Below are 13787 nucleotides of genomic sequence, written 5' to 3' on the forward strand. Positions count from 1 at the left end.
CCAACATATTTTTCATATACAAATGAAAAAGGAGAAGGAACAAGTTTCAAGAAAGAGTTTGATTAGATTTGGTTGTCAAGCTAGATACTTAGACAAGGACTGAAAAACACATATTTCTCTCTGGTAGCTTTGATGTGATGATGATGGACTAGAACCATGAAGAAAGTCTATAAAAAACATTATCATGATCAACCAACACTATATGAAATGTCAACCATATTTCCAAGAAGGGGCTCCTTCGACGTCCCCTTTTCTTTTAGGGATTCGTGAGTGTTGAATAGGGCCTAGCTTTTGATCTTAAGGACTATGCTAAAATCTCAACTTTTTAAAGAAGAGATTAAAAGGAGATACTACTAGACATATCCTTATTTTGAAGGGAAAATCCATTTTTAACCTTCATTTAAACAATATAGCCCCTTTCTTAGGGGTACTTCAAGCATTGGACCCTAACCTTAGCACTACTCAACTGTAGGGTAAAGGGGTTGGTATTTGATTAACAAGGAAAATTGAGATTTACACAAAAACTCATGCTTAGGCATTTTGTCTCATGAAGTAAGAGGAACTTGCAAAACAAGGGTGATTGTGATGTCGTAAATGCAATAAGCAATGAATAATTCAAAGGGTTTGACAACAAATGGCACAAGAGGGCATGCAAAAAATTGCATACAAGATCCAATAATGGTGATCGAGAGTAGATCTCTCCCTCCAATCATTGAGTGCCATGGCCTTGCTCATATAGTACCTTCACCATTAGAAATGCCACATAATGAGTCCCCACGTGGAAGAAATACTTTTTATCAAGTAGCCTTAGTTACAAACAAAAGGTTCATTAAAGAGGGGCAGTGAGGGGCTAATAGAGTGACACTCGAGGATGCATTGCTTTAGGGTTTGACGAAATCTAAAATATAAAAAAAGTTGACATGGCTCAATTGTTTGACTTAAGTTAGGCTAGTTTATAAGTTAAAAAAACTCGTATTGTATTGTTAAGTGACTAAAAAAGTCACATATTTCTTGTAAAATTGTCACTCAATTGGGGGTGGGGTGTGTTTTCTTTTTGAAAGGAGCTACTTTATTGGGCCTATTACTCTAGTAGGTCTAAAAATGGAGCCGCTTTGAGTTGCTAAGGCGACTTCACCTCCACATGGTGGTGAGTTTGGGATATATGGCTACCTAGACTTTGGCGTGGCCCTAAGCCTTAAGGGCTAAGCTTCCTTGAAGTGAATAGGCCACGAGCGGGATGTTTTACCGAATTCCTTTCCCTTAACAAAAACGGGAAAAGGAATGACCTTTGAATGCCCGAAAATAACGGCGTCTTATTTGGTGAAACTCGAGACTCGAGGGAGCCTAAAAAAGATATTGGGGCTGCGGGGGGCCGGGAACTTGGAAGAGAGAATCAGAAAGAACAAGGTAGAGAGCCCAACGTGGGCCCCAGCCAGAAAGAGAGCATCTAATGTCAAAGCGGATCAGGCAAAGCCACAAGTGGCTTGCCACGTGGCAAACCAGATAATGAAGAAAAATCCCGCGGCTAATTAACCAGCTGCAAATGATTTGTCATGCGACGTGAGGCAGCGTGTGATCTCGTCGGGGGCAGGGCCGTGCTGCCGTGGCGCTGACGTGGGAGCCTACTGGCCGCTGAAGTAATATAAGCGGGGTCCACTAGGCACCTGCGGCTCTTGAGTCTTAGGGTAGGCTCTGCATGCGGGGCTGTATTTGGCGAGGCACCGCCATGATGGAGCCGTGCCGCCAGAGCAGGGCATGCCTATTTGGTCTAATCACAGTCTCACGGTCTCACAGGGAGACACTCCACAGTCTGTGAGAGAGAGAGAGAGAGAGAGAGAGAGAGAGAGAAGAGGGATTTCCCTGTCTTACCCGTTTGTCCCTCCAAGTTTAGGGGCCTGCTGTCCCCCCCAACTCTCCAGCTCAGTTCAGCAGCAGCAGCAGCAGCAGCTGCAGCTCCTCCCCTTTCTGGCTCACAGTCCTAGCTAGCTCCCTTCCAGCACCTGCCCCTGCCTCCTCCCTTCAGTCTCCATACTCTTCCAGTCCCCATGCCTTGCCCCTTCCCCTGGTGCCACCCCTTTGCCTAGGTCCCCCTCCTTTGATGCCTCTCCTCCCGGCATGTCAAACAACGGCAACCCAGCTAGCAATCCTTCCAGACCAGCCAACAGGGGTGTTGTTGATCCTTATGAGGAAGATCTTGTCACATGGCTGCAATACCCCATGGAGGATTCCCTCGAGAAGAGCTACTGCTCAGATCTGTTTGGGCATTGGCCTTCGGTGTCTGTAGCTAGAACAACCTCCTTGGACAGAGCGGATGCAGGACTTGCCGGCGTTCCCCCTGCCAATTTGGGGACTTGCTTCGAAAGGTCAGCCAGTACCATGGCAGGGACTGAGGCTATATCCAGGTCAGTCAGTGGTGGTCATCTCATGGCAGGAAGTCCAACTGGCACGGGTCATACTGTCTGCAATGCGGGAAGTGCATCCCTGATGAGATCAACTAGCGCTCAGGGCGCCCTCGCACTGGGAGCTGAGCGCGCCGCTGGTCTGGTTCCACAAGCAGGCTTGGAAGCCTTCAGCAAAGTGAGAACATCTAGGCAACCACCGCAAGCAAGTTCGTTCTCTTCTATGAAGATTCCCACAAGATCAGAGCGTTCAGCAGCATCCTTAAGTGCACGGCTTTCTGAGCCCACTAACAGTAAACAGCTTTGTGCTCAGCCAAGTAAAGTTGGGCTACCGGACTTATCAAACAGCTCGCATATTCTGGCTAGTCTAAGTATGCATTCTTCTAAGACTGGCCAGGCAAACAGCCTTTCGGTCGATGACAGAAGTGCAGCCTCAACCTCGTCCATATCTATGTCATCACATGCTCTTCCATGTGAGAGATCAGGGAAGTTCTCTGGTGCACAATTGCAATTATCCAGTGCACGGCAGCAAAGTGGTTGTAGTCTTGTTACAGAGGAGGCTTCCCTCAGGAGGGCATGTGACTACTCAAGCAATGCAAGCAGTAGGGGTCAATCATGCACCATGCCCGTAGGTGCAAATTTTTCTGGTCGATTGGAATCTACAAGGGTGGAATGCCCAACAGGTTCAGGAAAGTGGGCAGGTGTTTGCACACGATCTGACTCTGGGTTTGTCTCTCGATCTGGTGGGTCCCAAACTAGTGCTGACTTGAGCACCAAAGAGGCAGCCTCCAGTGGGAAGAGGAAGCTGGAGGATTCAGATTGCCAAAGCGAGGTAAGTGGCTCCCAAGTATCCTGTTCAGTAAGCTTGCAAATGAACATCAGGGCCTCTCAAAATTTATGATGCATATCAAGGTTGACTCTATGGCATTGGCTTCTCACCTGAATATCTAAGCCTCTTAAGGTATGTAGCAGGATCCTGATGATGAATTTATGGATTCAAAGCCAACTCGAAAGTCATCATCCTCTAAAAGGAACAGAGCTGCAGAGGTTCACAACCTGTCTGAAAAGGTACTGCCATTTGTTAAGTCTCCTGAAAACAGAAGTGCGTTATATCTCCTAATTGTTCTACCATCTTACCATCAACGTGTTTTCTGTAACAGAGAAGACGCAGCAGAATCAATGAGAAGATGAAGGCGTTGCAGGAGCTCATCCCCAATTCCAGCAAGGTGTGCATGCTCTTTGAGATGGTTATTGTTTTATTGTGCTCTATCTTTTGTACCAACTGCGATGCTCTCGGCAGACTGACAAGGCTTCTATGCTAGAGGAGGCAATCGAGTATATGAAGACACTGCAGTTGCAATTACAGGTGACGTTTGTGGTGGCATTTTTCAGGTCTTAAGATACCATTGCAGCTTGTGTATTCTAACAGCTGCTATTGAATCACAGATGGTCTCTATGAGGAGTGGTTTAAATCCAATGATGATTCCTACTGCTATACCTCAGTTGCAGATGGCTCAAATGGCTCCTCTTCATCCTGTTGGGCTTGGTGTGCCACTGGGGCATGCTGGGATGGGCATGGGCATGCCAATGGGCATGAATATGAACATTAACATGAACATGGGTACTAGCCCAGGTATGGGCATGGTTGATTTGTCACAAGGTGTTGTTGGTAGGCCCTTTCATACAGCTGCTTCGACCATGAATCAATTTGGCATGCAATATCATGGAGCAACCACCATCAATGCCCAAAATTGCAGTCAAACCTTTGTCAATATAGATGTAACTCCAGCTGAACCTCCAACCTTCCAACAGGATGTCCAACAGGTTGGTCATTGCAGACATGTCGCATGCATGTGGATGTGAAACTTTTATGGATCTCTCATGCTAAACGCTGCATGACAGGTATCTAACCAGCTGCAAATTGGTGCACAAAGTTTTCAACCACAACATCAGCATCATCCTACTCTTCATTCTCATGGGACGATGGAGTCTTCTGATGGCCAGGTTGACTTTGATACCTTGCAATCTGCTTCCAGTAGTGCATGCACTTGGAGTAGGTCAATAATGTTGTTTCTTTCGCATTGGCTGTGCAGCAGGAAAGCAAGTAATGGACAGCTTGCAGCTAAGAGTTGCTATGATCAGCCAATGTAGAAGGAAAGGATGTTACCCATATTATGGTGGTCAATTAACCACGTCCTGTGCCATTCATTTTTTGCCCAAACGAAAGCTTTTGTATAGTTCCATTGTTTATTGAGCCATGGGCAGTGGTATACTTGCTGCTGCTTGGAGTCCTGTAATGCTAACCACATCCTCCTTAGATCATTGTTTAGGAGGCTTACTCAAGCTGCTGCCTAATCTTGATAAACCTCAATCTTGGCAGGTTTCTCTAAACGCACCTAGAAGAAATGGCAGCACTGCTATGAAAGACATTGATCTGGGCCTATCTAATGCCATGCTTCTGATAATGAAACTGCGTTAACCGGTGAATGAGTTATAAACATTCATGGACAAAGTGTACTCTTCTTTATATTGAAACGTGCAGAATGTGTAAACAATGTATGAGCAGGATGGTTAACCAGTGAATGAATTATCAACATTCGTGTACAAAGTATATTTCTTTAATCTACAATGTGCGGAGTGTGTAAACAATGTATGAGAAGGATGTAGCTGTTCTTCTGCAGAGAATAGAGCTTTTCAGAATAGCTGGTATGGCACATGCCTTTATAAGTCTGTGTAGCTGCTCAATGGGAAGTATAAAAAGTAAACAAAATATCGAGGGGGAGGGAAGTAGGAATGTTTAGGGGAGCCACTCTTTCCTCACTGTTTGCCAATATTTGGGGAGGATCCCCACTCCAAACCACCCACAGCACAATGGACTCACTCTAGAGTACTTGTAGGCACAGTGGACTTAGAGAGACTACCACAGATGGGAGTTGGTTGCTAGTATCATTGCTTGGTACATTTGGATTGGATTGGGAGATGTAGCCATGCACAGAGCGGCTCTTCATTGCGCCTTCTTTGTACCTGGTCATCGCATCACGTTGAGGTGCTATTCGATAGGATTTAGTTTATCTGGTAAGAAAGGTGCAAATTTTGAAAGCTGCAGGGCATGTCTACCTACCAAATCACCTACTACTCTCATCAGAGCAGGAAACGAGCGACCATGGAAGCCTCCCCCGCGAGATGAAGCTCTCTATCTAACCACATAAAACTAAGGCTTGTTTTCCCCAAATTCAGTTAACGTGTTTGTGCTTCTCTTGCCATCGATAAACATGTGCCAACCAACCCATGTGTCATCAAAACAATACTTCACAAACGAGGGGGATGTCTACATGATATCGTGAGTTATTCAAAACTCAAAACTCGGTTGATAGATGTAGCTAGGTAAAGGAGTATGGAGTTCTATATGCAATTCTTGCATATTTGTTATGTAGTAGTTTTACTAACGGTGTTTAGACATGTGACATGTTTTAAAGCGAAGTACATTTGTAGATAAGTTTTAGCGTTGTTTAAACACATGGAGAATCTTGAAAGGAGAACATGTATAATTATATAGTCGGAGTCAATGATCATGAGTCATGACTTTGAATATTCACATTTTTTTTGCTATGTTAAATGAGGTTTCTTCTCTTCAAAAAATAATACTTTTAATATCTTGTTAGGTGTTTGTATAAGTGGTTGTACTTTGTCACGATTGCATTTTTCTTATAGATGGTGGCTTGCTTAAAATTCCTAGACTTGTCTCTGCTATCAATTATTGCTTCAATGTCAACCTTAAAGTTATCCTCGAATGGTTGGAGTGTTTCTATGTCTTTCTTCATTTGCTTGACGCAATTTTTTTGGTGGTGTTGGATTTTTTTCTTGATGTTTTTCATCTGTTCTACATACTCCTTGATGTTTTTCTTTCATCTTATATTGTAGATGATGTACTTACTTTTGTGTCTTTGCGTTGGCACTTCTTTTGGATTGGCTGGTGGGTTTTTGTTGTGGATGGTGCCGGATGATGTGGAAGTACTTGAGCTGGTGCCAAGGCTTGTAGTAGTTGAGGTTGCGAGGTTGGCGCTGGTAGAAGTTTGGTTTCTTTGTTTGCTTTTGTCTGCATGTCTACGAGAAAAGTTGATATTGTTAGTTTTTTTTAAAAATGTATAAGAAAAAGTCTTGTTTGAGAACTTGTATATTAGGTAGATTATGTTGTTGAATGGACTAGAGTTTGTCGAACTCTGTTTTTGGATGTAGACCTCTTTGCTCAGTAGGTATGTGACCTTGTCGATCGTTATTGCAGGATTGTCATGATCGTGATTGTAGTGCTTATGTTTCATGTAATCTTGTAGTGTGTCCTTGCTTTTTTTTCTCGCGACTTCTACCAATTGGTTGAGTGAGATGTTCAATCTATAGTGCAGCAACTCAATTGGGTATGTTTTGATGCTATTTGTTCTTGTGTTCAGAAGTGTTAGGGCCGTGCTTGTTCGTAGTGGATTGTCAACGGAGTCTTCGAACTCAAGTTCAAGTCTGTCGAGTATGTCTTTGAGAAATCCTATACGTTAAGTGCATATCAATTAGTGTTGTTTCACAAAAAAATTAGGGTTGTGAACTTTGTAGGAGGTTCTGTACTAGTTGTGAGCTTGTCATCTAATGTAAGATGCCATTAGTTATCAAGAATTTGAGTGCATGTGGCCATTAGTTTTTGGAGGTCATTGTATGGTTTGTTTGATTAATGTTGATGGCTTTTTCCTAGCAACATTTGCTATTCTCATCTGGTTTGTCGTTATGAACCTGTGATTTTGTATATTTACAAGACAGTTCTTGATATGACACTAGATGTTCATGTGGTTTTGAATGTATAGATGGAGCATCTGCATGCATAGGTCAATGTGGGTAGGTAAAGTAATATATTTATATTTTTGTACATACTAGGTATCATTTGGATTGTGCGTACCTCATCTAGAATCATCTTTGCCTTGATGGGTGTTGTATATCTATAAATAAGAAAATGAGAAAAGCACATTAATATGTTAATAAATCTATTACTTGGAGAAGGAAATTAGGAAAACACATCAGCATATTAACAAACAATGTTTGAAAGAAAGATTTATTACTTGTTGTAAGAAGTGTATGAGATTGTTAAGTGATAGAATGTGTTGTGTTTAGACCTTTTTTTTTTTGAGTTGTGTTGTTTCTCTACTTGAATCATGGTGTCAAGAAAGGTGTCAGAGCAAAGGTAGATGGATCTGGAATACTGACAATACGCAAATTCCTTCTTTCGGCTACGCACGAGAGCATTACGAGACTAGTTCGGACGCGAACATGCTTCTAATGTGTAGAAGTGCTTTTTGGTTGATTGTGGCACCTTGCGATTTGTGACTGGTGATTGCATATAATGTGAGTGTCAAAGAGAATGTGGATTTATGGTATCACTTGCTATTCAGTGCCTTACATTGGTGCTTGCTGCACCATAGGGTGAGTTGTTGGTTTGTTGTTTGGAACGTGACTTGGATTCGTGATGTCATTTTTTTGTTTAATGACATCACACCGTTTGTTGCACTTATGGTGAGGTCAGTATTCTCAGTTATCATTGGAGTCACCCCAATTGCTATCTTGTCTATCTCATGGAAGTTCTTGTCATGTAGCCAGGTTTGCAATGCTAGCTCGTTGTTTGCATCCATCTGAACTTTGACAATGTGGATCTATTCGTTTGTGTAGTATTTGTGTAGAATCTACTTATTGTAGTTGCAAACATCTTCCTTGTGTGTACATATGATTGTTGTTTCTTGGTAGACGAAATCTAGGATGTCCTTATCATCGATCATGCATTGATGTAAGCATTCATGTATCTCTCGCTTTGTTGGACAACGATGCCTGATCACTTGTAGAAATTGTAGGAATGACAGGTCACGTACGGGCCATACTGAGGTTTGGAGAGTGTGTTGCTTTTCATGTGCCCAGTAAGATGAGGAGGTGATATGACATTTTTTGCAAAAATTGGTTTGATAGTTGCAGACAGGTAGCAACTGTGCAAGATCGTCAAATAGTATCATGAGCTTCTTGCTGAATGGATTGGGCAGTGGGTCTTGGCAGACACTCACTATTTGGCACACTATTATACCAAATGTTGCCCTTGTTAAGATGGATATCTCATCAATGATGATTGCGTTAGCTTCTCTTATGGTAATGTAACATTTGTCTGTCTCTTGCAACTGTGTTGGATATTGATGTGCACATAATTGTATCTTGAATTAGTAGTGGAGCATGGTAGATAGGCTGCATAGTCTAGTTGCAGCTGCTCCTGTGCTCATTGTCAGTGGTACAGTCTTATTTCTGGCAATGAGGTTGTAATTGTAGTAACATATGAGGAAGCTATTTCCATTGCATGGTGTGCCATTGAACAATGTATAGGCTGTATGCCACATCGATGAGGTGGTTGTAGACAGCTTGTTGTGTTGTTAGAGTACTGTCAGGAATTGTTCTTCAAAACTCTTTTGTGAGTTGTATCATCTTTATCCTTATTGATGCAACGCTACTTTCATAGTCAAAATCTATTGGAGGTATTGTGAATGTTGCTAGGTTGTACTTGCCAACTTATGGGCATGTTATCTGGGTGCCATCTTTTTAGTATTCAAAAAATGAGGATTGGGAGATTCCCATTGGCCACGATACCACAGAGTTGGCACTCGATGTAGTATGATTGTGCCGAGTTCTCTACGCTTATTAGCTCGGTCTTTGATCTAAAGGTTGTTCATTGCAATAATGTGTTAAAGAAGAAACCTTCAGTTTGGTGGTCTGGGTCAAAATCAGTGAATTGTACTAGTCTCATATGTTGCTCCATGGTATTGCCATAAGTGTGCGGAGAGTGGGTTCGTGATCAGATGCATTGGTGGTTTTGGCGATGCTGTAGTTTTTGTGGTAGTAATAGAATGTTACATGCTCTAAGCTTGATGGTCGGGCACAGTAAATGTCTACAAGGTGCATGATGATATTCCTTGTCCTTGTGAACTTCTGTTGTCGTATTTGTGCAAACGAGCTGTTAATGTACTCGACGAACTTGCTTTGTGTGATTATCAGGATTTGCATGTAATTTAACATTTGCTTCGGTGGTTGGGGGACATTGGCTTGCACAATATTGTGGCAGAATTACTTTCTACTTGTTTGCATCCAAGTCTTGCAGTCCCAATCTCTTGGCATCTTCTGTTTGGATGTTTAACTTTCCAATCAGCTCAACCTTCATTGCGTACTTGAGTAGGTAGTAAGAGATGGACCAGTTTGTTACTTGTTGAATATTCATGTGAGATCCCTAGAGGAGCAATAACGTTGGATGATATGGCACAACATTTCGGTGCTCATCTCCAGGACGGTAGTAGATGTATCATTGAGTTTTAGGGTCTATTGTTGGTTTCGGATCATCACGTTATGCATATGGAAATCAATACTTGCATTTACTGTGGCCATTACTTTTGCTTATGTAATAGGCATGATGGCACCTATAGATTTGCTTTGCCATGACGAGGGCTCTTAGTTTTTTTGTCAAATTGCGCAGATGGAATTTACACGCAGAACTCATTTGTTGTATTTGCAATGTCTGCCTCATGTAACCATAGGATGACATGTGCATATAAGGAGCCCTTGTTTTGGATTCCGTACCTAATGGCATGGTGCTCGACGTGCCCAGTGCAAGCACTCTGTGCCAAGAATGTACTGGTTAAAGAAAAGGTGGAACTTGGTGTGGAATAGGATGGCAAACTCGATGGGACAGTCTTTCCATGAGAATTTAGGATTGAACTCCTTTGCAATGCATTCCAACTTATTAATCTCGGTCCACCTTGTACTGATGACCTCGTCTACAGTGAATGTAAGGAAGAAATGAGGCATACCCCATACGTTGACCATTGCGATAAGGTCCTTCAAGGTACACTAGTGCCAAGATGGGGATCCCAATATTGAAGCCGGAAGACTGTAGCTGAGGATGTGCTTGATGATCTCCTCATTGGAATTGTGCTTGTTTGTGTCCCTATAGTTGTCAATGTCCCTTTGTAGGCAAGTCGTGCTTGTGATGTTCGTGATCAAGACAGCCTGTTTTAGCTAGTATAGAATCAAGATGTAAGGCTTGTGTGAGGTATATAGAGAGAATAGAGCTAATGCTCGCATCTTGATGTATTCACTAAGATAGATGTTACCATCGTAGGCACCATACCCAAGTGGGAATAAAAATGAAAACGTTGCATTTTCCAATGTGATATCTAGGTAGGGCGAGCTTCTTGCAGGCAAACCAATTGTCCTAAACGTTATTGTTTTTTCTACGAGTCGATTATTATTCCGTAATATGATGCATGCGAACTCATGTTGATCAGCTCTTTGGAATGTATGTCATCATTGGCTTGGCTCAACTATATTGTCGAGAAAACTATAACCTCTTTCATTCTCATATTCTGCTTGGAGCATTGGGTTGAATGGAGAGCTTTCACAATGGAGCTCTAGAATCCTTTTGATGGATTGCATGTTGAGGATTTAAAGCCCTGTCCTTAGATATGGATATTCTGTTATAGACATGTACTTTGGATTAATGGATTATGTAGCATGTTGAAAGCAAACACATCCGCAGATGTAGTCAATTGACTTCTAGTAAATGGCTACGAAAGAGATCCATCATTCCAAGAGACTAGAGGGTTGTTGAGAATAGATCATCGGCCAGCCTAGGGTTCCGTTCGCAATTGATATTGTCATTTTGGAGACCGAGATGGATGTATCAATGATTCTTAAGAGTTGAAGCTGTAACGGCTTTGCATTGAGAATTTGTTTTGTGTAGTCTAGTAACAATGAGACACATATCAAAGGCAGTGCTAAGGGTGTGCTTAGCTAGGAATCAGCTTGGCCAGGTTATTAGCCTTTGCAATCACTAATTGTGATTACTTATGATTAATTAATCACTCGCAATTCCTCAAGGTTGCTATTCCATCATCACTTACAAACTATAACTTATGAACTAACTATTGCATATGAAATAACGTGATTGTGTATCATGATTGAAACAAACTAAATGACAAACCTTGGTACTTACTTTGACTAAGTCTAACTAATTAACTACTACTAATACTACTAGTAAGTCTAACTAACGTAAGTGTAAGTACCAACAATACTAATACCACTAATAAGTCTAGCTATCTAATATTGCTAATAAACTAATACTAATACTACTAATAAGTCTTAACTAATCAACTAATACTACATAAGTTAGTATTAACTAATATATTTACTAACTATAATAATCTAGTCTAATCGTTCAAACTAATGGTTTAAACTAAGATTACAGAATCTACTCTAATCGATTAAAGTAGTCGTTTAAACTGAGTCAAAACTAACTATACGAAGGAAGGACGAAGACTAATAACGTGAATTGAGACAAAACTAACTATATGAAGGAAGGATGAACACTAACTAATCATGTTGACTAATTATAATAAACTAATCATTAAAAATAATCTTTATGACTAATCACTAAAATGAAGAGAGGACGATGACGAAGGACAAAATTATTTAAACTAATCCTTAAAAGAATGAAGGACGAAGATTTGAATCTAACCTTTTGACCTGCAAACACAATGAGAATGATGAATTAACATACACGTCTCCACACACTCTCCTCCCTTTATATAGGCTTAAGGCTTCCCAACGTTCAAAGCTTTTCATTAAGCTTTTTAAGGCTTTTATCTTTTAAAAACTTGAAAAGCCTAAATGCTTTTAAACATTTAAGCTTTAAAAAAAAAGCTTTTCTTCACATTAGCAAAGAGGGATGGGGTTGTCAAAGTTTCAAATTGATTTTTTATTCTTTTTTTTCCCATTTGAAAATTTATCTTCAATGCCACACTAGCTTCTCACCCGTTTAAAGGGGGGGGGGGGGGGGGGGGGGGGGGGGGGGAGGGAAATTGATTTTGTGTTTTAAAAATGGGTGTAATAGTGGTGAACAAAAGGCGAGGATATAGGGATGACATTAGCACCCCCGCATGCATGACCATTGCAGGAGCTGGGAGGAAGGGAAATTGATTTCGTGCTTTAAAAAGTTAAAAATTTATTAAATATAATTATTATGAACCATCCATCGAGCAGCCCTGAATTCGTGCAAGGAAATTGATTTCACATTTTAAAAATGTGTGAGAGTGGCAAATAAAAGGCGAGGACATGGATGACGTCAACGTCCCATGTCACCATTGTAGGAGCTGAGGGAAAGGGAAATTGATTTCGCATTTTAAAATATAAAAAATTTATTGAATATAATTATTATGGACCATCCACTGAGCGGCCCTACATTCCTACCTGGTGCCCTAGTGCCCCCCAATTGTCGGCAACCCGCCACATGGCCTTGCGGCGATCGTAGGGGTGTCCTTCCTCCTCCGGCGTGAGACTACTGAGCAAAAGGCGGGGACAAGGATGATGTCAACACCGACGTCACCATCGCAAGAGTTTCTTTTTGAAACTTTTTGCCACTAGCAGAGTTAATTTTTATTTTTTAATGCATTAAAAAAAATGTGATTATGTAATAAAGGATAATTTAAAAACGTCATATAGCTGCATCTGTAATAACCAAAGCTTGAAAACTACCTAATCTACCATTTCCTTGAGTACTCTTTAGACTTTTTGTTATTTATTTATGTAGTTATTTGAATCTAAGATAAGATGTATAACATGTGTCCACAATTCACACATGTTTCTTCATACCATCCATTTAAAAGGTTCGTGAAATATAATATTTTGCTATTGTAATTAATTCTCTTTTATTATGGTAAGGAATGAAACTACATGTATATTCAAGGGAAAGAATGAAATCAATCGATCACAGCTTCCTCCACCACCATTGTCGCCATCGTTGCCGCCACTACCGAAAGTGCCGCCACCACCACCACTGCTACCTCCACCACCACTACCACCATCTATGCCGTTGCCACCAATGTCACCACCTCCACCACCACTACCATTACCCCCACCACCTCCACGATTGCCACCACTACCTTCACTCTATGTACCTCTCTCTCTCTCTCTCATTACAGATATGACCATGTGGTTAAACAATAAAGGTATTGGGGGTTTCCAAAGCGCATGGAAATTCCCTAATATAGTGTTCTCTCTCCCTCCCCTCTTTTTTAAAATTTTTATTATTCTTCTTCTCTCTCTTCAATGTTCTCTCTTTAATTTTTTTTCCTTTCTCTCTCTTTTTCTCCTTTAAATTATATATTTTCTCTCTCTTTAATTCTCTCTTCTTCTTCTTCTTCTTTTTCTCTCTCTCTCTCTCTCCCTTCACACACACACACACACACTCTCTCTCTCTCTCCCCCTTTTTTTCCTTTTTATTCTCTCTCTTTTAAAATTTATCTTTTATTTCTCTCTCTCTCTCTCTCTCTCTCT

The 13787-nt window shown here is 41.2% G+C and overlaps 1 protein-coding gene and 1 pseudogene across 2 annotated transcripts; one reads left to right on the plus strand and one right to left on the minus strand.

Annotated features, from left to right (window-relative positions):
* Positions 1–1661: 1661 nt before the first annotated feature.
* On the plus strand, positions 1662–4991 carry LOC148030947 (uncharacterized). 2 transcript variants are annotated; one of them, XM_087684505.1, is made up of 7 exons: positions 1662–3231; positions 3372–3467; positions 3560–3625; positions 3700–3765; positions 3846–4223; positions 4302–4403; positions 4496–4991. In XM_087684505.1, exons 1-7 carry the CDS (start codon positions 2116–2118, stop codon positions 4505–4507), a joined length of 1836 nt encoding a protein of 611 aa, XP_087540631.1. In that variant the 5' UTR covers positions 1662–2115; the 3' UTR covers positions 4508–4991. The 2 variants fall into 2 exon arrangements, with proteins under 2 accessions (XP_087540631.1, XP_087540630.1); XM_087684504.1 differs by having other exon boundaries at positions 1665–3231; positions 4493–4989.
* Positions 4992–9937: 4946 nt separating this feature from the next.
* Positions 9938–10889, minus strand: LOC148030948 (uncharacterized; annotated as a pseudogene).
* Between the last annotated feature and the right edge of the window lie 2898 nt (positions 10890–13787).

The sequence above is a fragment of the Lygodium microphyllum genome, chromosome 9, assembly GCF_053477565.2.
Source record: "Lygodium microphyllum isolate KBCC chromosome 9, Lygodium_microphyllum_v1.1.10, whole genome shotgun sequence".
NCBI classification, from domain to species: domain Eukaryota; kingdom Viridiplantae; phylum Streptophyta; class Polypodiopsida; order Schizaeales; family Lygodiaceae; genus Lygodium; species Lygodium microphyllum.

What these genes read in the sequence shown, in the direction of transcription:
- LOC148030947 (XM_087684504.1), top strand. Translation starts at nt 2,116, where the DNA reads ATGTCAAACAACGGCAACCCAGCTAGCAATCCTTCCAGACCAGCCAAC. An exon ending in TTCACAACCTGTCTGAAAAG is followed by an intron (nt 3,468 to 3,559) that starts GTACTGCCATTT and finishes TTTCTGTAACAG; the next exon opens with AGAAGACGCAGCAGAATCAA. An exon ending in TCCAACAGGATGTCCAACAG is followed by an intron (nt 4,224 to 4,301) that starts GTTGGTCATTGC and finishes GCTGCATGACAG; the next exon opens with GTATCTAACCAGCTGCAAAT.